At 45.8% G+C, this 25135-nt stretch overlaps 3 protein-coding genes across 9 annotated transcripts in view; 2 read left to right on the top strand and 1 right to left on the bottom strand.

The window, feature by feature from the left end:
* rhea (Talin_middle and talin-RS domain-containing protein rhea) overlaps positions 1 to 14535 on the top strand; it is a 30335-nt gene extending 15800 nt beyond the window's left edge. For 2 of the 5 annotated variants that reach the window (XM_036815956.3, XM_036815957.3), the window contains exons 3-17: positions 1516 to 1777; positions 1844 to 2242; positions 2303 to 2494; positions 2554 to 2632; positions 2695 to 3198; positions 3262 to 3350; positions 3676 to 3764; positions 4107 to 4223; positions 4287 to 8874; positions 8943 to 9133; positions 11079 to 11195; positions 11260 to 11775; positions 12126 to 12785; positions 13005 to 13582; positions 13642 to 14535. In XM_036815956.3, coding sequence (XP_036671851.2) covers positions 1642 to 1777; positions 1844 to 2242; positions 2303 to 2494; positions 2554 to 2632; positions 2695 to 3198; positions 3262 to 3350; positions 3676 to 3764; positions 4107 to 4223; positions 4287 to 8874; positions 8943 to 9133; positions 11079 to 11195; positions 11260 to 11775; positions 12126 to 12785; positions 13005 to 13582; positions 13642 to 13900 — 8514 coding nt within the window. In that variant the 5' untranslated portion in view covers positions 1516 to 1641 and the 3' untranslated portion in view covers positions 13901 to 14535. Of the gene's footprint in view, positions 1 to 1515; positions 1778 to 1843; positions 2243 to 2302; positions 2495 to 2553; positions 2633 to 2694; positions 3199 to 3261; positions 3351 to 3675; positions 3765 to 4009; positions 4036 to 4106; positions 4224 to 4286; positions 8875 to 8942; positions 9134 to 10433; positions 10853 to 11078; positions 11196 to 11259; positions 11776 to 12125; positions 12786 to 13004; positions 13583 to 13641 lie in introns of those variants that run through there. The other 3 variants (XM_065864147.2, XM_036815958.3, XR_005014255.3) reach the window with 3 other exon arrangements.
* Positions 13740 to 25135, top strand: part of RpL14 (ribosomal protein L14) — a 30525-nt gene continuing 19129 nt past the window's right edge. The window contains exon 1 of one of the 3 annotated variants that reach the window (XM_070997026.1): positions 13740 to 13778. In XM_070997026.1, coding sequence (XP_070853127.1) covers positions 13755 to 13778 — 24 coding nt within the window. In that variant the 5' untranslated portion in view covers positions 13740 to 13754. Of the gene's footprint in view, positions 13779 to 21626; positions 21714 to 22375; positions 22380 to 25135 lie in introns of those variants that run through there. The other 2 variants (XM_065864151.2, XM_070997027.1) reach the window with 2 other exon arrangements.
* Positions 14545 to 16198, bottom strand: LOC108012912 (isovaleryl-CoA dehydrogenase, mitochondrial). The gene is made up of 3 exons (XM_017078433.4): positions 15941 to 16198; positions 15757 to 15882; positions 14545 to 15696 (listed from the first exon to the last, which is right to left on the bottom strand). The coding sequence occupies exons 1-3, from the start codon at positions 16153 to 16155 to the stop codon at positions 14775 to 14777; spliced, it is 1263 nt and encodes a 420-aa protein (XP_016933922.2). The 5' UTR covers positions 16156 to 16198; the 3' UTR covers positions 14545 to 14774.

Below are 25135 nucleotides of genomic sequence, written 5' to 3'. Positions count from 1 at the left end.
AGTTTCATATCGGATTACGCAGTGATTGCTATCCCCCATGTTCCGGGTGATGCTGCGCAGGATTCAGATACTTTTTGGAAGGCAGGCGCCACTCAGGCGCCCTGAAAAAGTCAACCAGTTCTCCAAAAGAAAGGGGAGAAAGTGAGAGAAGTCTCCGGTTGCAAATAGAGGGTGAATTTACGGTGACTGCACCCTTTGCTTAGAACATTTCTCTCCATCTCTCTCTCCAAAGAAAAAGCACTGCGCAGGCGTTGCTCTCTCTCTCTCCTGCACTACCCCCGACTTTCTCTTTCCGAATCCTGGCAAGGATGTCCTAGACACCGAAGGGATGCTGACGCCGACGTCGGCGGAGCAGCATCCCTCTGCCGCGGGCTCGGCCGCAGCGTTAAGTCAGCCTTTCCATCACTTTCGTGCCAGATTCCGTGGAGAGCAGACGTGCCGCTCCTGCCGCAGGATGCCGACAATCGGTGCCATCCATAGCCGCCATATGGAACCGTCTTCCTCGTCCTACTGTTGTCATCCTCGTCGTCCCCTCATAAAAAGTAATTGTGAAAGTTTGTGCGTGATATTGTGTGTGTCTACCGGAAATTTCAAGTGCTTCCTCTTGCTCTCTCTGTGGGCACACAAAAAGCAAAACATTTGTGTAAATTATTGATTTTTGCTCGCTAGAGAAAAACATTATAATGGCAGCGTTTTTCCACCCGAACTCTGACACACTTTGGCAGCTTTTGTCTTTGTACGTTGCAGGCAGGATCGAAAAGCGGGCGACAGAAAATCAATTACGCCTGCTTTTCGGGGATGGAGAATGACATTAGGGGAACTTGGCTTAAAATCCTCAGCCTAATGATGGAGAGAACGGCGGATAGAGAGATACTTTGCTACCCCATAGGGCAACAACACCACAATGGGCCTGGCTTTTCAGGCTTTGATTTGGCAACTCAAGTGTCCTGTTCTTGCCCTCTCCCCCGTTTGTGTGAACATTAAATGTCTTTGTGTGTGTGCGAGTGTTTCTGGAGAAGATTTTCATCAGCAATTTTATCGGTCGTCTGCGTTTTGGGTGGTGGCTGCCATCGCCACCGCCACCGCCCCTGCCCGTCCGGCGAAAGATATCCTTGCGCTTTGGGGGTGGTTTCGGTTTTGGTTTCGGTCTCAGTCGATGGTTCCTGGGTTCTGGGGTTTCTGGTTTCGCCTTTTCTAGTGTCTGTTTTCCACATTCAGTTTGTCTTCTTGGGCATAATTTATTAGGACATTACAATATTATATTATATTGGCTATAAACCAAAACCAGAATAACATATTAGTATTCTTCTTTCTGCCCTTGTATGGTGCTGAGTTTTATTCACTAGAACGCGGTTGAAGGATTGGAATGCGAGGGTGCTTATAATAGCGATTTTTGTAGCATACCTATTTAAGAATTCCATATATTTTCCAAAGAGAAAACATAACCCGGTATATTATTATAATTGCTCACAAATATTGCTTTCAAATATTAAACTTCATCTTAATCTTTTGCAGTGCCTTTTGCATATTCCACATCCTTGGAAGTTTACCCGAGGAAACGACGACGAGGCGGAGGAGAAGAGAGAGGTAGAAGAAAAGGAGCAGAGGAAGCTGAAGTGAAGCAGCAGAGACGACGCCACGATGTCCACACTATCGCTGCGTATCCAACTAGAGGGTGGTCGGGTTACGAAGACCATACAGTTCCAGCCCAACACCACAGTCTTCGATGCCTGCAAGGTCATTCGCGATAAGTTCGCCGAGGCAGTGCAAGGACAACGTACGTAAAACCCCATATTACTCTTAACTACTATCTCTAACTAAATAATTCCCCTTTCTATTATAGCCAGCGAATATGGACTGTTCATTTCCGACGAGCAGAACCAACAGGGCGTTTGGTTGGAACCCGGACGCACCCTGGGCTACTATATCCTGCACAACCAGGATACGCTGGAGTACCGCCGAAAGACGCGCACCCTGCGTGTTCGTATGTTGGATGGCGCTGTGAAGACCATCCTGGTAGATGACTCCCAGCCGGTGTCGCAGCTTATGGTGGTAATCTGCACCAAGATCGGCATCACCAATCACGAGGAATACGGATTGGTGCGCGAGGACAACGAGGCGCAGAACGAGAATCTGCCGGACAACAAGTTCGGCACCCTGACCCTCAAGCGCAAAATCATGGAGAAGGATCGTGATGCCAAAATGGAAAGTTTGCGCAAGAAACTGAAGACGGATGATGAAAGTGAGTTACTAGGTCAGACCCTTAAAGTGGAAGTATTGCAATGCGTTTCTCTGTTTTTAGTGAACTGGGTGGATGTGAGTCGCACCTTGAGGGAGCAGGGCATAGACGAGTCAGAAACTGTTTTGCTGCGCCGTCGCTTTTTCTTTTCGGACCAGAATATCGATTCCCGAGACCCCGTGCAATTGAATTTGCTGTATGTGCAAGCCAGGGACGCCATTCTGGATGGCACCCATCCTGTGACCCAAGATAAAGGTGGGGTTGGTGCTTTAAGACTTAAAGACAACTCTTTTAATGTCATTTTTTTTCCTTAGCTTGCGAATTCGCTGGCATCCAAGTGCATATTCAATTTGGACCGCACAATGAGGCCAAGCACAAGACCGGATTCTTAGAGTGAGTAAATGACTTTTAATTACCTTTTGGGTTTTCTTAATTCTTGAAAATCTCTTTCTTAGTTTAAAGGACTTCCTGCCTCAGTCGTATGTGCGCACCAAGGGAATCGAGAAGAAAATCTTTTCGGAGCACCGAAAGCATGCGGATCTTTCCGAAATCGACGCCAAAGTCCTGTACACCAAGACCGCCCGGGAGTTGCCCACCTACGGCGTAACCTTCTTTCTGGTCAAGGAGAAGATGAATGGCAAGAACAAGCTGGTTCCCCGTTTGCTGGGTGTGACCAAGGATTCGGTTCTGCGTCTGGACGAGCACACCAAAGAGATTCTTATCTCGTGGCCCTTGACCACTGTACGTCGTTGGGGCGCTTCGCCGAACACCTTCACCCTGGACTTTGGCGACTACGCCAATCAATACTACTCGGTGCAAACGACAGAGGCCGAGCAGATTGTGCAGCTCATTGCTGGCTACATCGACATTATTCTCAAGAAAAAACAGACCAAGGATCATTTCGGCATCGAGGGAGATGAGGGTTCCACCATGGTGGAGGAGTCAGTGGCACCTTCCAAGTAAGTTGTAACTGTTGTTATAAAAAATATAATATTTATAATAAATATATTTATTAATTGTAGGGCCACCTTCTTGCAACACGAAACGAATCGCTTGGAGCAACTTAATGTGGAGAGCTTGGCTCATCCAGGAATTATGCGTCCTTATGACGGTAAGTTCTACCTATGTTAACCTTTAAGCACTGAAGCTTGCGCTAGTTATTATGTTTATGGATGTTGATGTTTTTATTTAATTTGAAGAAAAGATAATCGAAATTATTTGCTAAAGATACTTTTATTTGAATTCAAATTATTATACCTCTTTTGATTCGAAACTTTTAAAAGAGTGATACTTAAGAGAACTTGTTCCCCTAAAAACATTCGACAAAATACGTTTTGCTACTTGCTTGATTTCTTTTTAATTGCTTTCTTGTAAATGCTAATTTATATTTTTAATTTTTTTTACCAAACCCCTTCGTCCAATGAAATGAACAACAGGCGAGCGCTCTTATATGCAGAACGAAGTGCAGACCGTGCAGTATGGTGCCTTCGTCGGCCAGGTGAACCATGCCCACCAGCCGCCCTCGGTGAGTTTGACCCCATGCTTAGCTCAAAGCCACCAAGCATCCTCCACTAACCCCACTCATTACCACTCAAATAATAATTTATTTCACGCAAAGTTTTGCTTAAGTTGCCACTGCACTTACTCGTAACATTAACCCAACAACTGAATCTCAACCATTAAGCCATAATTCCACCTCATCTGAAGCAAACTAACATGAAGCATTTCTCTAATCCCTTTCTCCTGACATGCTGCAATTTCTGAATAAAGCCAGTGGTCATCCAATGTTTTACAAAGTATGCATTCTGCTGGAGAGATTTCTTACAAACGCAAATTTTAATGTATGTTTTCCAATATGTCCCTTTAGACTAAGGAAGTTCGCATTAGTTCTGTGAATCTGACGGAGCCACAGCGAGCCCTGCTTGGTTACATATCCGCTGGCCAGGATGTCTTGATTCGCGCTGACGAAGAGCTGCGCACTAAGGTGAGAAGAGAAGACTTCTTCTGGAAATTTGGTTAACTAATTTGAAATTTCATATCCTTGCAGGCACCCATTCAGGAGCTGGGCAGTGATCTGCGTTCCATTGAGTGGCGTGAGAACACCTTGGACACTTCCAAGCAGGCGGTGAGCAGTCATGTGGCCACCATGAGTGCGGCCACTGCTCAAATTATTACCGCCTCTCATCCGGATGAAGTCGACACAGAGGCCATTTCGGCTTCTGTCTCCCAGATTGCCCAAACAATTCCCGAGGTGACCAAGGAGGTTCGTCTGATTGCCGCGTTGATGGAGAATGACACCAATGGTGACCAATTGCTGGAGGCTGCCCGCAACTTGTGCAACGCCTTCAGTGATCTCCTCAAGGCAGCCGAGCCGGAGAGCAAGGAGCCGCCGCAACATCTGATTAATGCAGCCAGTCGAGTGGGCGAGGCTACCACCCATGTGCTGAGCACTATTGCCGAAGAGGAAGTGCCCGAAAACCGTGACCTCCACGACATGCTACTGGCTTTGGCCAAGGCGGTGGCCAACACCACTGCTGCCCTTGTCCTGCGGGCCAAGAACATTGCTGCCAGCTGTGAAGATGAACAGGCCAGGAATCGGGTGATTGGAGCTGCTAGTCAGTGTGCCCTAGCCACCAGTCAATTGGTGGCATGTGCCAAAGTGGTGGCACCCACTCTACACAATGCAGCCTGTCGGGAGCAACTGGAGGCGGCGGCCAGGAACGTAGCCAGAGCCGTCAACTCTTTGTGCGAGGTCTGCAACGAGGCCAGCAACGATCCCAAGCTAAAGGCCGATCTTTTGGCAGCTGCCCGTGATGTGTCCAAGAGCCTCACCGATATGCTGGAGCACGTGAAACTGAGCTCCAGGGAGCATGCCAATCGCACCAGCACCGAACTGAGTCCCGTAGAGAACGTGATTATCGGCACCGACATCCTGGTATCCACTCACGATCCACAGGAGATGGTGCGCCACGCCCGTACCCTTGGTCAAACCACGGCACAGCTTATCCAGAGCATCAAGGGCGAGGCAGACCAGCAGCAGGATGCGGACTTGAAGCGTCATTTGTTGTCTGCCGCCAAGCAGCTGGCTGATGCCACCACCAAGTTGGTAGAGGCCGCTCGTCTCTGCTCCTCGAACCCTCATGATTCGGACAACCAAAACGCTTTGCGTAGAGCGGCAGAGGAGCTTCGCGAGATCACCACCACGGCGGCCAACACACCGGCAATGAAGCGAGGACTTATTCAGCGACTGGAATTCTGTTCCAAACAAGCAGCCTCAGCAGCAACCCAGTGCATCTCGGCGGCACAGAACGCCGTGCAGCACAGCCAGGACCATCAGACCAAGGAGACTCTATTGCAGGATTGCAAGCGAGTAGCGGACACCATCCCGCGTCTGGTCACCTCGCTGAAGACAACCCGTGCGCAACCCGATGATCCCAATGCCCAATTAAATCTTATCGAGGCGGCGGAGCAGTTCATTGAACCAGCACTGCAGGTGTCAAAATCGTCGCGAGCCCTTCAGCCCACCGTGACTGATATTCCCTCGTCTACCCAACTATCCAAGGGTGCCCTGCACTTGGGACAATGTGTTTCGGAGTTGCATTCGGTGGCCCAGCGTGCTCGTGACGCGTGTGGTGGTCAGGAACTGGAGTCAGCGTTAGAAGAGGTGCGCAAACTGCACGATGTCTTGGACGATACACGTCAGGCGGCCCTCGCCGGCCAACTGCGTCCGTTGCCGGGACAAACTGTGGAAAATACGGCCGATGAGCTAAGGAAATCCGCTAAGAATGTAGGCATCGCCTTGAGCCAGCTGCTGTCCTCTGTATTGCACAACCAACGTAGCTATGCTGGAGCTGCAGGTCGAGACACTGCTCTGGCCCTGGGAGACTTTACCAGGAGCGTTCACGGAGTGGCGGCCACGACACAGAATCCGGCGATCATCGACTGTGCGGATGATGTAGTTACCAGCTCGGCGCGACTCATCGAGCAGGCACAGCGCACGTTGCAGGGTGCATCCAACCCGGAAGCCTTGACCCAGGCTGGACGAGAGGTAACCGGAGCGCTCTCCGCCACCGTGGATTGCATTCCCGGACAGCGAGAAGTGGATGTGGCCTTGAGAAATGTCAGTGATCTAAGTGAGATCCTATCAATGAGTGAATTCCCGCCTTCGGGACGTCCATATGCCACTCTGCAATCGGAACTTAAGCAAGTGGCGGAGCAGTTGAGCAGCTCTGGTGGCGAGATTGTGGTCTCGTATGCCTCACCAGCTCTACTTGCCGAAAGCAGCCAGAACTTTGCAAGAAACTACCGGGACCTATTGTCGGTCAGCATGGAGATGGCTGGTCAGACGCAGGAGGAAGAAGTCCGCTCCCAGATGATCGAGTCCCTAAGACACGTGTCCACTCAATCGTGCTCTCTCCTCTCGACGGCCAAGTCGATTGCCGCTGATCCTGGCCAGCCGAATGCCAAGAACTTGTTGCACGCTGCCGCTCGAGGTGTTACTGAGAGCATCAATCAGTTAGTTGATGCCAGCATTCAGTCGGCTCCGGGACAAAAGGAATGCGACAACGCAATGCGCAACATTGAAGCTTTGCGTCTAATGCTGGACTATCCCCATGAACCCATCAACGAGCTGGGATACTTCGACTGCGTGGAGCAGGCCACTGGAAAGTCTAGGAACCTGGGCTATGCCATCTCCGAGATGATCAACAATGCCAAGCAATCGCAGCATGTAGAGTTTAGTCAATCGGTTAACAATGTTAACGACTCCATCCAGGGATTGATTGAGAGCTCTTCACAGGCAGCCTATTTGATTGGAGTCTCGCATCCTTCGAGCGTAGCCGGAAGACCAGGAATTATTGACCAGGCCCAGCTGACTTGGGCCTACCAGGGAATCCGACAGCACTGTGACATTGTGAGCAGCCAGCAGTCCACCAAGCCGCAGATGATCTCTGCCCTCACGGTGATTGCCAAGCACACCAGCTATTTGTGCTCCATTTGTCGTCAGGCCTCGATGAACACCTCGAACCCCGTGGCCAAGAATGAGTTTATTGTGCTCGCCAAGCAGGTGGCCACGGCTACTTCGGACTTGGTGCAGGCTATTAAGGCTATTGAGGAGCAACCGGCCAGCGGAAGTCGCGAGCGTCTAGTGGATCCTCTTCTGGAGGCTGTCAAGGCGGTGCGCCAGTATGCCTCGAGTCCCGAGTTCAGCTCAGTGCCCGCCAAGATATCTGCGGAAGGCAGGAAAGCTCAGGAGCCAGTCATCCAAGCGGGTCGTGGTGTTATCGATGGCGTAGTGGAGATGGTTAAGGCAGCCAAATCGCTGGCCCTCTCCCCCGACAATCCACCTGTGTGGCAACAGCTCTCGATGCACTCCACCCCGGTTTCGGAGTCGGTAAAGCGACTGGTGGACAACATTCGCGACAAGGCGCCTGGACAGGCACAGTGCGAGCAGGTGCTCCACACCCTGGGCACATGCACCCGGGAGTTGGACAGTTGTGCGCTTGCTGTTAATGCTCAGGGTCTCAGCCAGCGGCGGGATAACAACTTGCACGGATTCAGTGGACAGACGATGAACTCTGCCTCCGAGCTGGTGGACAAACTAGAGCCTATCCGTGTGGCTGGCAAGAACAATGCCGAACAACTTGGTCACGCTGTGGGTGAAATCTCGCGTTATGTGGTGCCCATGGTCAATGGAGCCATTGGCGCCTGCACCCACATTGTGCATAGCCAACAGCAGATGTCGCTGATCCAGCAGACCCGTTCGGTGGTTGAAAGTGCCATCACTCTGGTGCAGTCAGCCAAGGATTCTGCAGGCAATCCCCGAGCGACTCATGCCCATCCCCGACTGGATGACGCTATTGATGGCACAAGGGAGGCCATTCAGGAGCTGCAGCAAACCGTGGAGAAGATCAATGCGGAGACGGGCATCGTGACGGGCTTGATGGAGCAGGTGAATCGTTCCATCACCCGATTGACCGACAAGCGTCAGTCCCTACTGAATGCCTCGTATTCGGACACCTTTGTGGACTACCAGACGCGCATGGTAGCGCGGGCCAAGGAGATCGCCAGTCTAGCCAACGAGATGAACGCCAAGAGCAGCGTAGAACCGGCGGCCTTACCGCAACTGGCCGTGGACATGACACAGCACTATCAGCAGCTGACTCAGGACTCGGTTGGAGCTAGCACCACCACTTCTTCGCCGGATGTGGCCATGCGTATTCGCACCACGGTTATTGATTTGGGCCGATCGGTCAGCTCGATGATTCAGTCGTCGGCGGGCGGAGCACGACCCAACGATGTGGGCGCCCAGAAGGACATAGCGCGCAATGCTCGCGAGGTGTCCGAGAAGGTGGCCCAGGTGTTGGCCGCTCTGCAGGCGGGATCCCGAGGTACTCAAGCATGCATCAATGCAGCCCACACGGTTTCCGGCATCATCGGGGACTTGGATACAACCATTATGTTTGCTACCGCTGGCACTTTGCATTCGGACGGAGATGGAAGCTTTGCCGATCACCGCGAGCACATTCTTCAGACGGCAAAGGCTTTGGTGGAGGACACAAAGGTTTTGGTGACCGGAGCGGCTGGAACCCAAGATCAGCTGGCCAATGCAGCTCAGAATGCTGTGTCAACCATAAGTGAGTAGAGACTGAAGGTAATCCTAAGGTTGTAACTAACTAAACCAACCGAATTTTCTCTAATTTAGCTCAACTGGCTGAGGCAGTAAAGCGGGGAGCCTGCTCGCTGGGATCTACCCAACCCGATTCCCAGGTGATGGTCATCAATGCCGTCAAGGATGTGGCTTCTGCCCTGGGCGATTTGATCAACTGCACTAAATTGGCCTCTGGCAAGTCCATCAACGATCCCTCCATGCAGGGTCTTAAGGAGAGCGCCAGGGTAAGCCGCAACTTTCAAATTTACTTTCCCCTGTCTTTCTCTCTTACTCTCTTTCTCTTACTCTTACGTAGTTTTTTTTAATCTATTGCAAAAAGCTTTCGTTGTTGTGGCTTTTAGTATATGCAGAATGATTTCCTTAACTGATATTTATTTTATTGAAATATGCACTTTAAAAAAGATTTTAAAAATAGCAGTTAAGGGAATTATTCTGTTTAGTTTTTATCCTCACTCACGAAATTGTAACTGACTCAACGTGGTTATGGTTTGCTCCTAAACTGTATTAATCGGTGTATAGAAAACTTTCAAGTGAGACCAAAGGACCTTAAACGAATAGAGTCCTCTATTCTGATGGCTAAATTAAACTGAAAAATTGGAATATATAACGAACGGACTTTATCGACTGTGATTCATCTTTAATTATTTTAATAATATTTTCTTTTCCATGCAAATATGTAACGCGCATACATAAATGTTGTTTGTGGCATATTGAAAATTCAACATAAATAAACATCAAATGGCTTTGGCACTCATCTACCCATACATTAAAAAAAATAGGAAATCCACACACCCGCTCCCAAAAACGAAAAAAAAACTACCACATAAATGTATCTGTGTACCTATATTTCGAATAATCAAAAAAATGAAAACTCCGCTGCTGCTGCCTTAAACTTTTTAAATGCAAACAATTGAAATGCGTCACTCTCGCATCCTGCTCCCCTTTAAGCTTCAGCTGCTCTGTGTTGTCGTTTCTTTAATGTTATTAATGTTATCAATGTTTAACCGAACGCACCCATGGAAAGCCCACTACTTGCATTGTTTCCCCGGCAGCTTGGGCAGCAAAAAACAGATTTCTCGCCTGGCTATCCAACCACCCTTCTTGCCCATGCCCTAACCATCCCTTCCGGCTCTGCTTGCTGCGCTCTCTCAACCACCGAGGCACCCCAACCACCCAACCCTCCTCCTATACACCCTATCCACCCACCCACCACCACTTCCAACGTTTGTAAAAAGAAAACCAAATGGGAAAATCCATAAATTTATGTATTTTTTCGTTTTGCTAATTCGTTGTGCCTTCGACGTATCTGCTCTTCTTTTTTTCCCACAAAAACGCACAAAAAAACCACTCATGAACTGTACAAAAATGCAAATCGAATTCAAAACGCTCCACGCTCCTCCTTCTCTTCATGCGCTGCGCTCGCTGTGGAAACAAACAATCTGCTATCAAATCGATATCAAACCAAAATCTCCATTCATCCGCATATACATATATGTATGTACAAACCGAAACTAAATCGAACAGACGCTTCAAGATGTTTGCCAAACAGCTGCCCACAATGGCCATTCAGAAACTAACCCACAGTCAGAAATGCGAAGTGGCAGCCACATCCTCCTCCTCGGCAGCAGCGGCATCGACATCATGGCCAACTGAAATTCTGGGACGAAATTCTACTTGCATTAATCCATTGCACAATGAAACATCATTTTCGCCACTCGAGAAATTGAATTCAATCTGATTGTAAGAGAACTTTTAAGTGCTGGGCAGAGCAACGCGAATCCAAGTCCAAAGTCCTCTTAAAATGCAGACTATTTAAAAACATTTTTATTTTAAAAGCGCTTACCCGGCGCCTAAAAGTTCCCAATTATCTCTTTTCAATGTTACCAAGTCATATTTGAAAACTAATTCTTATGCGTATAAAATAAAAACCAATTGGTAAATCATTTGAATTTATTTTAGTTTTATATTGATTTGTAAGAGTGCCAAAGCCAATTAGAATGTTGTAGTGTTTAGTATATCATATTTAATGGTAGAGTAGTTCGTAGACCTAGATATCCTACTATCCATAAGTAACTCTTTCCAAATCCCTTCTTTGCTGACCAAACATTAATCACAAACATTTCTACTCTGCTCCCAAAAAAAACCCTCTTTACATTCGCAAACAAATAGGTAATGGTGCTGAATGTGTCCTCGCTGCTGAAGACAGTGAAAGCTGTGGAGGATGAGCACACCCGCGGAACTCGGGCAATGGAGGCCACCGTCGAAGCCATCTCCCAGGAGATTCGGGTAAGTTTTCTAAAAAATTGTGTAAGAGATAATTACTAACTACTCAATTTTTTACGTCTTCCAGGCCATGCACACTCCCCCACCAGTGGGCAACACCCAGGTGGGACCCGAGGACCTGATCCGAGTGACCATGAATGTGACGGCCGCCACTGCCAAGGCAGTTGCCGCTGGTACCTCCAATCTGCAGGCTGATATTGTGTCTGCCGCCAACCTGGGACGCCGTGCTATCTCGGACATGCTAATCGTTTGCCGCTCCGTGGCCTGGAACTGCGCCGAAACGGAGGAGCTGCGAGCACGCACTCTGGAGGCGGGAACTGCAGTGGGTGAATCCTACCGAGACCTGCTCAGTGGCATACTGCACAACTGCAGTGCCGATGATCGCATGCACTTGTCGCGTCGCGTCGCCAAATGCGTCACAGATCTGGTGGCCATGGCCAGGCTGCTTAAGGGTTCCGATTGGATCGATCCCGAGGATCCCACGGTCATTGCTGAGAACGAATTGCTGGGCGCTGCTGCCTCCATCGATGCGGCAGCCAAGAAGTTGGCCTCACTGCGTCCTCGTCGCCAGGCCGACGTCAAGGTGAGATAACATTTGATATCTTAGTACCTTTATTTATGTGGTGAATGATAACTAACTATAGTGACATAGCTGAAACTCATCCTAATATATAAGCGGTGCTTGATTTATCCCCTAACTAGCCCTTCAAAACGAACTAATTGATGGTTCCAGTGAGATATGTTTGATATTCTTGGTTGTTTCATTCAAAAGTTCACCCAGGAATCAAACATATTATTACTGTGACCGTCGCCTATCTACTAAAACAATCAGCTCTATATCTCGACTAAAAACGCCTGGTGATTGTTCATTGTAAACCCTTGTTTTGAGTCAGTATCTAATAACATTCCATCTCTGATTTTTCTGCCACACAGATTGAACTCGACGAGAACATGAAGTTTGACGAAATGATCCTGGAGGCCGCCAAGGGAATTATGGCAGCCTCTGCCGCCTTGGTACGAGCTGCAAACGCCGCCCAGCGGGAACTCATCGACACGGGCAAAGTTGCTCGTCGCCCTCTGACAAGCTCCGACGATGGCCAGTGGTCCGAGGGTCTCATCTCGGCTGCTCGACTTGTGGCCGCCGCCACTCACAGCCTGGTGGAGGCTGCCCAGAACCTGGTGCGCGGCGTGGGCACCGAGGAGATGCTCATCTCCACGGCCAAGCAAGTGGCCGCCTCCACGGCCCAGCTGCTGATTGCCTGCAAGGTGAAGTCCAATCCAAATTCGGAGGCTGGTCGTCGCCTTCAGGCCGCCGGAAATGCAGTGATCAAGTCAACCGACAACCTGGTGCGCTCCGCTCAGCAGGGCTTGGAGGCAGAGGAGGAACACTCGCTGAAGATCAACACATCAATGGTGGACGGCATGGCGCAGGAGATCAACGCCCGATCTGCTGTGCTGCGCAAGGAAAAGGAGCTGGAGGAGGCGCGACAGCTGCTGAAGAATGTGCGCCATGCGCGGCGCTACGTCAAGAATGCTCAGGGAGTCACCACTGACGAGAGTGATACGGAGTACGCCTACAGGAGCCAGGACAATGTATGAAACAGATTATCCATTTTCCATATTGTTAGATTTTGTATTAGTTTTTGAGAGCACCAGTGAAAAAAAAATTGGCATTGAGATTGATGGCGAAATTGAGGCACCATTTTGTTTCATGTAGTCTAATTCTAATTTGGTTTTGGGTAGCCAATCTAACACGTAACCAGTCTAACCGGCCGTATTTCTTTTCTCTCTTCTAACCCCTAACCCTAACAGACTTTGGGTCGCAGCGGTTACTACGGTTCCGGCGAGATGCCCAGTTCGCCTAGCTACTTGTCCGGTGGTCAGCAGCAGCAGAAGCACCACTACAACTACGCCAGTCCGCAGCCGCAGCACTTCCACCATCCCGGAGCGGTGTCTCCGCCGCCGTCCAACTATCCTGCAATGGACGATGCCAACGGAGACTTCCCACCACCGCCGCCACCGCTGTCTACGACCATTTCTAACATGCAAACCGCCACGTCGGGTCACACTTTCCGCCCTAATCCCAAGTTAACAGCCAATGCCGTGCCCAGGCCCTATCCGGGCAGTCCGGGCGGCAGCAATGGCCTAACCTCCACACCCAACCCCTCGGGCACCACCACTAACACCAACTACCAGCAAAGCTTTGAGTCGTCCAGCACTAAAACGCTAAACTCATCTCCACCGGCGGTGCCAAAGAAGCCGGCTGCTAACCGGAATCTGGCGGCATGCGTGCAGGATCTTCATGACAAGACTTTCGGTCAGGGTGGCGTAGTTCAGCTCACGGGAGGAAATGGCTATCCAGGTCAGAACTACGAAGGATACACGTCCAGGTGGGTTTACTCCTCGTGCCCAATCAATGCTTATGCTAATTTTCCTCTATATATTACAGATATGAGACGCGTAACTTCGACAAGTCGGCCAACAATACTACCAGCAGCAGCAGTGAATTTGGAGCGGTCAAGCCTCTGGAGTCAAGTTTCTCGCAGATGACCCTGAACACCGATGGCGGCAAGATCAGCATCGTTGATCAAGGCTCGGAGCGACTCACCTCGATGACCCAGCGGGTGATGGAGCGCAAATCCTTCACCACAACAACGGAATCCCGCTCGGAGACCAAGACGGAGAAGCATAGTTTTCGATTGGATTAAGGCGCTCCATTAAAGCGATTCTAGTTGCTTAAGTAAATGTTCTAGCTTGGTGATGAGCATGTCGATGTTTGCCAAAAGTGCTTTTAACATTTACACACCCGTACACATACTAATAGAATTAATGTAATCTTAAGTGTAATTAGCCACTAGCGAAACTACATCTATATGCCTCTACCCATACCATATAATCAGCCTAATATTAACCACCTAATATTGCTAATCATCTTTCTATGTTTTCGTAAATCTGTGTTCTACGTGTTTATTTGCCATTTAATTGCCAATATATATTGATACAAAAAAGATGTGCGAGAGCAACCACTTAAAATTCAACGAAATTAAAAGTAACCCTTAATAAGCGTAACACATACAAATTTGGTTCTTCACTTTGTTGTTATTTCGATGCAATTTATTACTGTGCACTAAACATGAAATATTATTTTCTAACGTAAGAAACCTCTTGTCTTCACCAATGCGTAGAGCAGTCAATCTATGTTCTATAGTTGTGAATTTTATTCGATGTAATAAATACTTTTATTTTTCTTTGTATATACGTACGTATGCGAGTCGTGTATGCAGTTGCATATTTAAATTGTGTATTTTTTGTAAATTAATAAAAACGAACAATATTTTAACAAGGTGGTAAATGAGTTTTAAATGGATAAAGATTTTGTTGTAAAAAGCGTTTCATAACTGATCTTTCTTCTTTTATTAAGGCACATATAAACATTGAAAACATACTGATTTTATAAATCTTAAACAAAAATAAATGCAACTTTTAGTCTGTCAGGTAGTAGAGTTGATCCACATAATTGCCACTGCTTTCATTCCATAAATGCGTTTCTGGGTTTCATTGGGGGAGGGCAAGCTCCTCCCTTTACTTGTACTCCTGGTTGAGCTGGCGACCAATGAGCCAGCGCCTGATCTCAGAAGTTCCAGCGCCAATCTCATACAGCTTGGCATCACGCAAGATGCGACCAGTGGGATTATCGTTGATGTAACCATTTCCACCAAGGATCTGAATGGCATCCAGAGCCACCTGGGTGGCCTTCTCGGCGGTGTAGAGGATAACGCCGGCACAATCCTTGGGACTGCGATTGCCCGCATCGCAGGATCTGGCCACCGTGTACAGATAGCTTCTGCAGGCACTCAGCGTAGTGTACATATCAGCCATTTTTCCTTGGAGAAGTTGGAACTCTCCGATCAACTTATTCATCTGCTTACGCTGGTGGGCATAGTCGAAAGCCACATCGCAGGCGGCCTGCATTAGACCCACGGGTCCAGCGGCCAGAACTAACCGTTCAAAGTCCAGTCCCGACATTAGCACATATACGCCATGGTTCTCCTGGCCTAGAATATTCTTGGCCGGCACCTTCAGATCCTGAAAGACCAGCTCACAGGTGCTGCTGCCACGCATGCCCAGCTTGTCCAGCTTTTGGGCCACACTGAAGCCCTCCCAGGCGGTTTCCACTATGAAGGCGGTAATGCCATGCTTGTTCGCAACATCACTGCCTCCTGTCCTCGCATAGACCACCAAAGTATCCGCATCAGATCCATTTGTGATCCAGAACTTGGAACCGTTAATGACATAGTAATCTCCTTTGCGTTCGGCACGCAGCTTCATGGATACCACGTCGGATCCAGCTCCTGGTTCGGACATGGCCAGTCCTCCAATGTGCTCGCCACTGCACAATTTGGGCAGGTACTTCTCCTTCTGCTCGGGAGTGCCGTTCTTGGTGAGCTGATTGATACACAGATTGGAGTGGGCTCCATAGGAAAGGGCCACGCCTCCAGCAGCCCTGGAATATATGGACTTTGTAGATCATTACAGACAGGTGATAAAGGAAAGCTAGGCTTACCGCGAGAACTCCTCCATGATGATGCAGTGGTCCAGATAGCTGCCCCCAGTGCCTCCAAAATCTGGCTCAGCCGTGATGCCCAGAAAGCCAAGATCACCCAGTTTCTTCCAGAAGGGTCGCATGTCCCTATGAAATAGGATAAATTAAAAGGTGTTTGAGATGGTACTTATCCTTGATATCCTACTTGAAGTTATCCAGCTTATCGATCTCCTTGGCCAGAGGCGCCAGTTCCTTCTGGAAGAAATTGAATGCCACCTCCCTCAACTTTTGGCGATCCTCGTCCAGACCAAACATGGCATCGTTGACGGGATAGTGGGAGAGGGTTCGGGTCCAGGACAGAGGACGATCGCCACGTTGCAGCAAGGATCTGCATGACTTGGCCACAAATTTCAGAGCCATGTTAATTTTGGGGGTCAGCTATACTATTATCTAATTCCGATCAGCTGTTGGCACTCGCTACCTCAAAATCAACTAGTAGCATTCAAACAAGTGGGCGGGCATGTGGCCCCAGCGAGATCGGGTAACTAAACACAGCTAACAAATCGACCGTTAAAACTCGAATCTTATTTTGAAAGGGTATACAGAAAACATTAAACAGTATTTAAATTACTTTAATATACTATGTTAAACCAGGAAAAAATGAACAGGAATAAGAAAATTGTCCATAATGCATCAATGCTTTCTTTGTTCTATTTAACATAAGTTATAATAAATTTCCTAAAATTCTATTCTATTCCTTTTATCAACTTAATTTCACTTTGTTTAAGTGAAATTCAACTACATTCAAAATACGATCACCAATGAATTCCTTATATTTGAAATTAAATTCAAAGAGCCCGCCATTTTCGAAATACGCGCCCTTCGTCTGCGCATGGTTCTCCAATGGCCCTTAAAAGCAACCAAACAGTGACTACCAAAAGAGGGTTTCCCTCCCAAAGCAGGTCATTAGATGGGCTACTAGTGCTGCACATTGACCCACAGGACATATCCCTGCACTGGACTCCCAATCGCAGTGCGCATGACCCACCAACGGGCAGATGTACGATGCCGGCAACAATAGCAAAAACTACAACAACGGCAGCAGTGCAGGCGCAGGGATAAACATAAACAGAGCCACCAGTCTGCGAGGAGCGTCGGTCTAAATGGAATTGAAAAGGCGGCGGCGACGACCGAGCCCAAAAACCAACATCCAATCCCTCGCCGTACATATCGGATTCCGAACCGGATACGGAAGTGTGTTGCCCGGCGGTAGGCTAAAAGGGATAATTAATTGAAGCGACTAAAGAAAGAAAAAACAAAAAAACACGGAAGAGTAAAGAGTGCAGTGTTATTTTAATTTCGGTTCTCGATGGGCAGGTGTAACCCAAATAATTGAACAATTCGGCAGGCAGATCGATAAATGTCCTCATAAATAAGTCGCTCCAGGCAGGTGGAGCAGCTCACGTGTGTGCGTTTGATTAATGGCCCGTTACCGGGTGAATGTTGCCAAGGATTCCAGCCAGCTCCGCCCCCAATCGTCGTCTATATCCTGTCAATCAACCGCGACTCGACTCAATGAGGACGCAGTTCGTACTGTAGGTTTCCTTAGTTCTGGATACGGATATGGATCTGTATCTGGATATATTATTGCTGTTGTGTCATGCACGCTTTGCTATGTTTAGCTTTAAACTATGGACCCTCAGATGACTCATCCCACTTATTGCACCTGCACTTGGTTAAAGGTCAAAGTCGTAGATGTCCTGATTTTAGCTAAATTGCCTTGGGTAATGACTTGCTTTTTCCCTGATTAATCCGTGGACGGCTTGAACTCTTTATTTTTATGTAATCAACGAAAGCGCTTCATTTCCCCACCCAACACTCTAGACTTTCCCAGCAATTAAATGCCGACCGGGTCTATAAACAGATCTCACTGTCAGTGTCTGTTGCAGCATTCTTGGGATGTTTGTTTGGGCGCACTTAATGCCAAGTGGAATGAACTTGATGAGCAGCAGTTGCCACTTTTAGTGGCCCACAAAGGCATCTCCGATGGCTTGCAGTGCGGCAATTGAACCCGACTGTTGGGTTGTTGGGCTGCTGGGCTTTTTAGATGGGGGTTGCGTCCTCATAAACATGGCTGAAATACAAAACATGCAATCTGCCGACTCAACAACTTGAACTTGTCGCGTCCACTGCACAAAACTTTTGACGAACTTTCCGTTTTATAGCCGTAATCACGGTTTATTGCACCCCAGACCAGAGAGATCATAAGTTTTCAGTTTTATGAGTGGAATTATAATAAAATCTTGTGGGTTCGTTGAGGGTTAAAGGTTCATCATCATCATTATAATCATTGGTTAAAGAAATAATAGAAAATTATTAATCGTGAAGACTACCACGATTATTCATAATAATCTTAAATACCTTAGATATACAATGCTATAAAATTAGATTTTAAAATCCAATTCAGCAGTTGGAAAGATCTTGATAGATCCGACACATCTGCCAATCAAACAAGCGATCTCTGAAACTCCCTTGAACAATAGGCAACCGAACCCCATCCATTTTCAATTACCATTTCCCATCAATCTGGCTGGCAATCGACCAACTCGATATGGCATAGGCTATATCCAACTAAAAATACGTTCGCCGAGCGAAATAGTGTGTGATAAGCAAGTGCAGTCCAAGTCCGTGCAATTCGATGGATGAATGCCGGAAAAGAGCCGTAGGTACATGGCACCGGAGAGCAGGTTCCGTAAAAATAAATATTTTCCGCCAGAGAACACGGAATAAAATACTCGCAGCGTGTGTGACCACCAGTGACAAAAAAACGCCAGTCCAAAAGTGAAACCAACTGAAAAGCTTTCGGATCTCGTAGTCGTCGCAGGTTTAGTCGGCATTAGTCGCGCGCGGTACGGCACGGCAAACGATCCACGATCGACGACACATCGACTGAAACCACAACGACGACGCATGGACGGATCAGCGGACTCCGTGCGCGATTTTCATTCACTTTTCACCCAACTTCTCGCTCAGTTCTCCGATATATACATACACCTATAAAGATATAATAGTACTAACAAACCCGACCAGTAATAAACGAGCCGACCGGCCAGCGGTCTCCCAACTGCCCAGCGGTTCGGTAGTCCAGCAGTTCACCAGTCCAACGGCGGCAGTTAGAAGGAAAACTCATCATTATTCGTAATAATCGTTAAAGATAACGTGCTGCCCCCTTCTCCCATTATTAAGCGAAAAACGTCGCCTTGTCACGTAATGCACATTCAATTTAATTTCATAATTAATTTTTTGGAATATATCGTACTGGGGTAAAAGTGCTGGTGCTGTCGCCATTTCTCGTGATTTTTTGGCAAGTAAGGAATATGAAAAGTGGCCGAGTGTGTGTTAAATTAAATCACCGCATTATAAATAACTTGGGAAATTTTTAAATCTAAAGAAGATATATATATACAAGCGAGTATATCTGTGGACGCGCCAAGTAATCGAAGCGACAAAAAAAACATACGCAAAGTTCGAAAAAACGCGACAGAGTGCGGGAAAGTGTGTGTTTGCCAAATGTCACTTGTGTGTGCGTCACTGAAGATAAACCACGAGCACATAAAAAATAAAACGCACACACATTGGCAAAGCGACATAAAAATATATAATATTCTATTTATTTACGCGGGTGTCTTGTAGCCAAAAATTAAATCCTAGCCAGCAAAGGCCACAAAATGGAGTCGAAACGCTCGAAAAAAGGACGCAAATCTCGGCCAGCACAGGATGAGAATCTCACTCAGCAGCAGCCACATCATCATCATCCCTGGGACGAAGGTAGGCCCATCGACAAAGTCCACTTGCATCCACACATCGCAATGCCCCACAAATTAGCCGCGCATTACGCATACGCCGCGTGGGCGGTGTGTCGCATCGCATCGCCTGTAATGACAGTCGTTGACGAATATAGCACAAGTTGTATTCTATGGGGCTTGGAAATGGGCAAACTGCTCATGTACATGGTGTGCACATGTGCTGGGGACCAAGAACATTACTTATGATTGCCTGCCAAGTTGAACGGCGGCCAAAAACTATGACAAGTTCTCTGTTTTGGCGCCGCAGCGGGTAAGCGGTCCCCCAATTATACCCTCGTATGCACAAGCCGACTCCAAAGTTCCCAGACCCATAGCTAAAGGCATACCTAGACCCAGTCCAACGGAAATCGGCAATCAAAAGCAATGGCCCACTAATATCACACAATTGCCTGGTCATTGGGGTAGTACTAAAACGCGGAGCAGATCAACTTGACATGCAGAAATCAGGGAAGTCACTGAACCTAAAGGCTTTCATTTAAATTGTGATTGAATTTAATTTTTTATCGACTTAAAGGCGCTTTAAAATATTAAAAGATAATAAAACATAAAATATAATATATACATATATAATTAATTTACTTAAAACCAGAAGCGAACATTTTAGAATCAACAAAATTCAGAATACTTTTTTTAAATTTAGAATACACTCAAAACTTGTAAATATTAAATTGTCTTATTAAAAGGTGTAAATGGTCAATTCATTATTTTTAAATTCCTAAAACATTAGGCACGCTTTTTAAAGTTTTTTTTTTTGAATTTAAATAAGTAATATTTTTTAGAACACATTTTTCTTTAGAAAACATTTTCAAACATTCAGAAAATATATTGTATATAGTAAAAAGATTGCCCTTGATAGGGGAAAACATTTCTAGGTTTCTTGATTAACAAAAAATGTATTTGAAAAAGCTTTTAAATCTTTCAAATGTTTTTCCATTTCAAAATCATAGGCATTTATATAGCTCAGAAATCTTGACCTTCGCAAGAGCATATGAAATTCTGCATTGGGAAAACAGAATATTTTCCACAAGTTTACTTATGGATTTCGGAATCTTGTGAACTGGCATTCAGATAAACAGACCAGATGAAACTAAAACCCATCAACTGGCTCCGTGTTAGCGGAATCTTCTGTTTGCTAAGCACAATGGGCGTGAAACTGGCCATGTGAATTGACAAACCGGTTATACGCCACCCCATCCAACTCGTCTGGGCTTTTCAGTGGAGTACCGCTAGCCGTTGCATCGATCATGATTAAAATTAGCCGGGGAATGAACGTGATCTAGGGGCAACTTTTCCGCTATTCTGAAACTGATAGAGCAGCCCAACAAATTCCGTGCTTATAAAAACCGTTTGTATTCCCGTTCCCAGACGGCTAGACACAAGAGCTGGTTTGTTATCATGTTGCAGTGCCCTGATTGCCACTTGAGGCGAATTTGTTATGGGTAATTAAAACAGCAAAGCGGCCAAGTTCAAGATCCCTGCAGTGGAGACTGCTGCACACTGGGACCAGAGCACGTAGACCGTTCTGCAAAAGTCATATGCGTCATAAGATGAGGTACTAAACATATGGTTTCGCTATCTTATCGGCTGTATAGAAAAAATTGAGGGCCGACCTTATCTATTTAACAACCTCCCTGATAACTAAAAGATTTGTTGCGTAATTCCCAGTAGTAATTTATGACGAAGAAAGCTTTGGTCTTTAAGTTTTGGGGAAACTCCTTAGCTATATGTATACCTATATACTTAACAACGAAACTGGGATTATTTAATTATATAAGAAGACTATAAGGTGTAGTATGAAAACTACCTTGGTAAAAAAGGTTATCTTTATACATTCATTTTTCATCGAGCCTTTAGACATCAATTAATTATGAAGTCAGCTGCTATTCTTACCTGGCACATTTATGGTTATTATATTAGAATCATAAATCAAAAAGCTCTTATCCCTTCAATTTGATATTGCAGCTACTTTTGTATAATTTACTGATAAATCATGTTGTTGAGAAACCAAAGGTAAATTCCAGTTAAGTCAAATGTGCTAAAATGTTCAACTCAAAATGTCAGAGAAAACTTCTCATTCTCATAACCATATTCCACGGAACATTTCGCCTATTGATTAGCATGGCGAAGAAACCTGATGATTCAGAGTAGGTGAAAATTGCCGGTAATTGAAAGGGGATCTGGACTTTGATGAGTTGGAGGAGTAAGAAAGAGCCAGCTAATGGTAGTTTGATTGATTTCCAATTAGCAGAAAATCGCATCCCATCACATGACCAGCAGACTAACATCGAATTATAAAACAAACTTTGACCTAATTGCAGGCCCTTCAGCAAAGAGTTCCCAAGCAAATAGAGCCATCTCCAGCACGGGTACAGCATTGACCCGATTCCTGACCTGTATGGCACCCGTGATTGGTAAAAGATTTTCTCCCCCCAGACCCATTTCTTTTGGTCTCTTTCATTCACAAAGAGATCTAGAGATTTTCTCTGGCAACATGTTGCCCGGATTTTGTGTATTGTTTACATTGTCTCGAAACAACCGATGGTCTATGGTCTGCATCTCATCATTTTCATCCGTATCAGTTATATGTTCTATTCGAGGCCCATCGGAATCGTACTCACTTTTGTGGCCACTTGTCCGTACTTTCATTATTTATGAGTGGTGCTCGTGCCGTCTTTGTGCTTGTGTTTGTGTTGTGGCAAAAGTTAAGGAACTATTTCCTATAAGTTAAGTACACAGTCTGTGCCGTGATTTCTTCAACCCATCCAACTGTCTGTCATGTGGGCTACCTATACGTATACGTTATGTTCTGGCGCTGTTTGATTTGATTGGACTTCTGCTCCGTCGCTTTTGTTCCTCGTCGTTGTCGGTTTATTTTTATTTCAGTTTGGAACTAATCACCAATATGAAGGAAAGCCAAAATGTATGTATTGCCAGAGTGTTCGCCCTGAACTATATTTTTAGGAACCTACATAAATAATTCAGTATCTGGCCAGTCAAGGTCAGAAACCGAAAGCTTCTGCGTGGGCCGTTGGCCTGGGCATTAAAGTGCAATAAAAATATGGAAAATTGCTGCGGCCAACTTAGAGTGGATATCAATTGGTTTCGGCAATTTCCGTTTCAGTTATGCCCATTTACATTCGCTTGGAATAATTAAGCCGTCCAATGAACTCGGAATTCTGCAATTGTGTCACCAGAATTTATTTTCACAACAAGCCAAAATTGCCCAAGCAAACGAAACATACAAAAAATTTTGCCGGGACTGCGACCTGAATCCGCATAACGCATACGCAACGTGTGCCAGTTTCTCAACATTTTCGCTCATTCATTAGAATTCACTCAGTGCTGCCTAGAGATATTTCTTCCAAGAGGTACAGATAATTCCAAACGAAGATCCGGGGTCTAGGTAAAAAGGGTTCTATAGTGATGTTTCTTACATTGGGTTTATTAAATTAGATTGGTATTATTATTTGTATTATTTAATTTAAAATATAAGCACTAACTAAAATTAGCTTTTACATTTCTTAAAAAAAAGGGAAACATTTTTAAGCTTATGATTAAATTTTGAAACACAAATATGTTCTTTTTTATTTTATTTTAGTATTTTGAATCATCTTTATCTATTTAAATATTAAAGCTAAACTAAAGCTTTTTTAACCTTCAAATTATTAAAAAAAAAAACAAGTTTATCTTCAATTCATAAAAATATTGTTCTTAAGGAAGTTCTTTATTTTGAAAATGCAAAAGTTTATCTACTTACAAGAAAATTTAAGATAAGATCTTTTAAAATGATATACATACTAGTCTGATAGGTCAAAAAATTGAACTTTTTCATTTTTTTTAAATAAAAGGGCTCTAATAATCTGGAAAAACATTGTTTTTAAATATTTTAGGGAAACTATAGATAGGTATTACTATTTCTTAAAGTCGAGGGAATTTGGAGCATACTGTAAGTGTAGGGCTAATGAATTGATTGGCCCAGAGTTCTGGCTAGGACCAATTGGTAGAGCACTCATTAATAAGTTGGCATGTCTTGGCGGCCCTTGAGTGCGTTACGCTTAAATGATTCTAAATATAGTGGAGAGCGCCCGGTCGCGATGACGACCTTGGGCGTTTGACGTCGCCACATTCGCATGCAACCAGTGGCGAAAGTGCAACACGCCGGTGGATCCCATGGAGGAGGATGAGCACGAGGAGGAGGAGGAGGCGGTGTCCCCCATGTCTCGTCTCTCGCATTTCAATCAGCATTTCACGTTTAGCGATTCGAGAGCAACGTCAAAGCTTCAACGTCAGCGACAAGTTCGCTGCCGACGGCGCTGCCCCAACTTTTTGCTAGTTTTGTTTTCAGCGTTGGTTTTTTTACTTGCTAGTATACAAAACGCGATTAGACGTCGAACATGTGAGGCTCAAGCGTCGCCCACAGACACTAGCTACTCTTTTCTTTTCGGTTCCTTTTTTTTATTTTCCAAATTTTATATTTTGTTTCTAACGAACTGCCCTAACCAATGATACTAGGTCAAAGTTCCTACGACTATGGTTTACGTTTTCCTCAGTGTGGCTGGTAATTATGGTGAGTGAGCCGGCAATCATTTAATTGATTTGCATGTTACGCAACTCGTCGGTGGCGAAGGTTCAGAGTTCGGTAATAAATTGACAAAAAAGTGTAATGACCAAACGTAATGGTTCCTAGGTTCGACTCTACCTATTTATAGAGTTGATGTACTCGCACGCGCATTACGTATACGCCGTGTTTCACCGCTGCTTTTACTCCGATTCTCTCCCTCTGAATTTCCCAGCACTTTATCTGTCTGCTCAGAACATTTTTGTATAAAGTTCAACGGCGACAGTGTTCATGAACTTGTCCGTGATTCAGATTCGGATTGATTTCCATCGGAGGCCTTCCCCAGAGAAGGAGGCGAATGCTCCCGGAGGCAGTTGTCAATGTGCATTTATGTATGAAAAGTTGATTTTGATTTTGAGGAAAAGCCTCGAACCGAATTCACTCAACTGCGAACAGGGGCTGTCCATGTAAAGCAAGTCGAGCCAAGGCAGTTACGCTCGGATTGTTATGGTGGATCCATCCACACGTGGATGTTTGAGCAAGAGAAAAACAAATACGAAATGAAATAGAGGGGGAAATCCGTCCAGATGATTGGGTATTGAAAGATCAAAAGGTGTATTCAGGTATCATAACACCAAGAATTATTTAGAGATAGAGAAACCTAGAGTGAAGAGGTTTAAACGTACTGTGAGAAATGAATATCTATTGATACCTATAGTATTTTATATATAACAAGATATATAGATAAGTAAGAAAAGTATTAGTTTGATCTTTGATCTTCGTTCTCTAAACATGTCATCATAATTGAACTTTGATCATACTTTTATTTAAGACCTTACAGTTCATGTATATTTTGCATCATTTTCCTATAATTACCCATTTAAACCCTTGCCAGATTTGTATAATTTTTAACATGATGTCACACACGAAAGGAAAACAACTTTGAGAGCCAAGATTCTTACCTCATTTAACCCCA

This window comes from Drosophila suzukii, chromosome 3, assembly GCF_043229965.1.
Source record: "Drosophila suzukii chromosome 3, CBGP_Dsuzu_IsoJpt1.0, whole genome shotgun sequence".
NCBI classification, from domain to species: Eukaryota; Metazoa; Arthropoda; class Insecta; order Diptera; family Drosophilidae; genus Drosophila; species Drosophila suzukii.
Note: the sequence above shows the minus strand (reverse complement) of the source record. Positions and strands in the feature narration are given on the sequence as shown.

Excerpts from the sequence above, each read along its gene's own strand:
- LOC108012912 (XM_017078433.4), bottom strand. The coding sequence starts at position 16,155 with ATGGCTCTGAAATTTGTGGCCAAGTCATGCAGATCCTTGCTGCAACGT. Across the intron at positions 15,883-15,940 it reads GATAAGCTGGATAACTTCAA|GGACATGCGACCCTTCTGGA; the intron begins GTAGGATATCAA and ends CCTATTTCATAG. Across the intron at positions 15,697-15,756 it reads ATCATGGAGGAGTTCTCGCG|GGCTGCTGGAGGCGTGGCCC; the intron begins GTAAGCCTAGCT and ends CATATATTCCAG.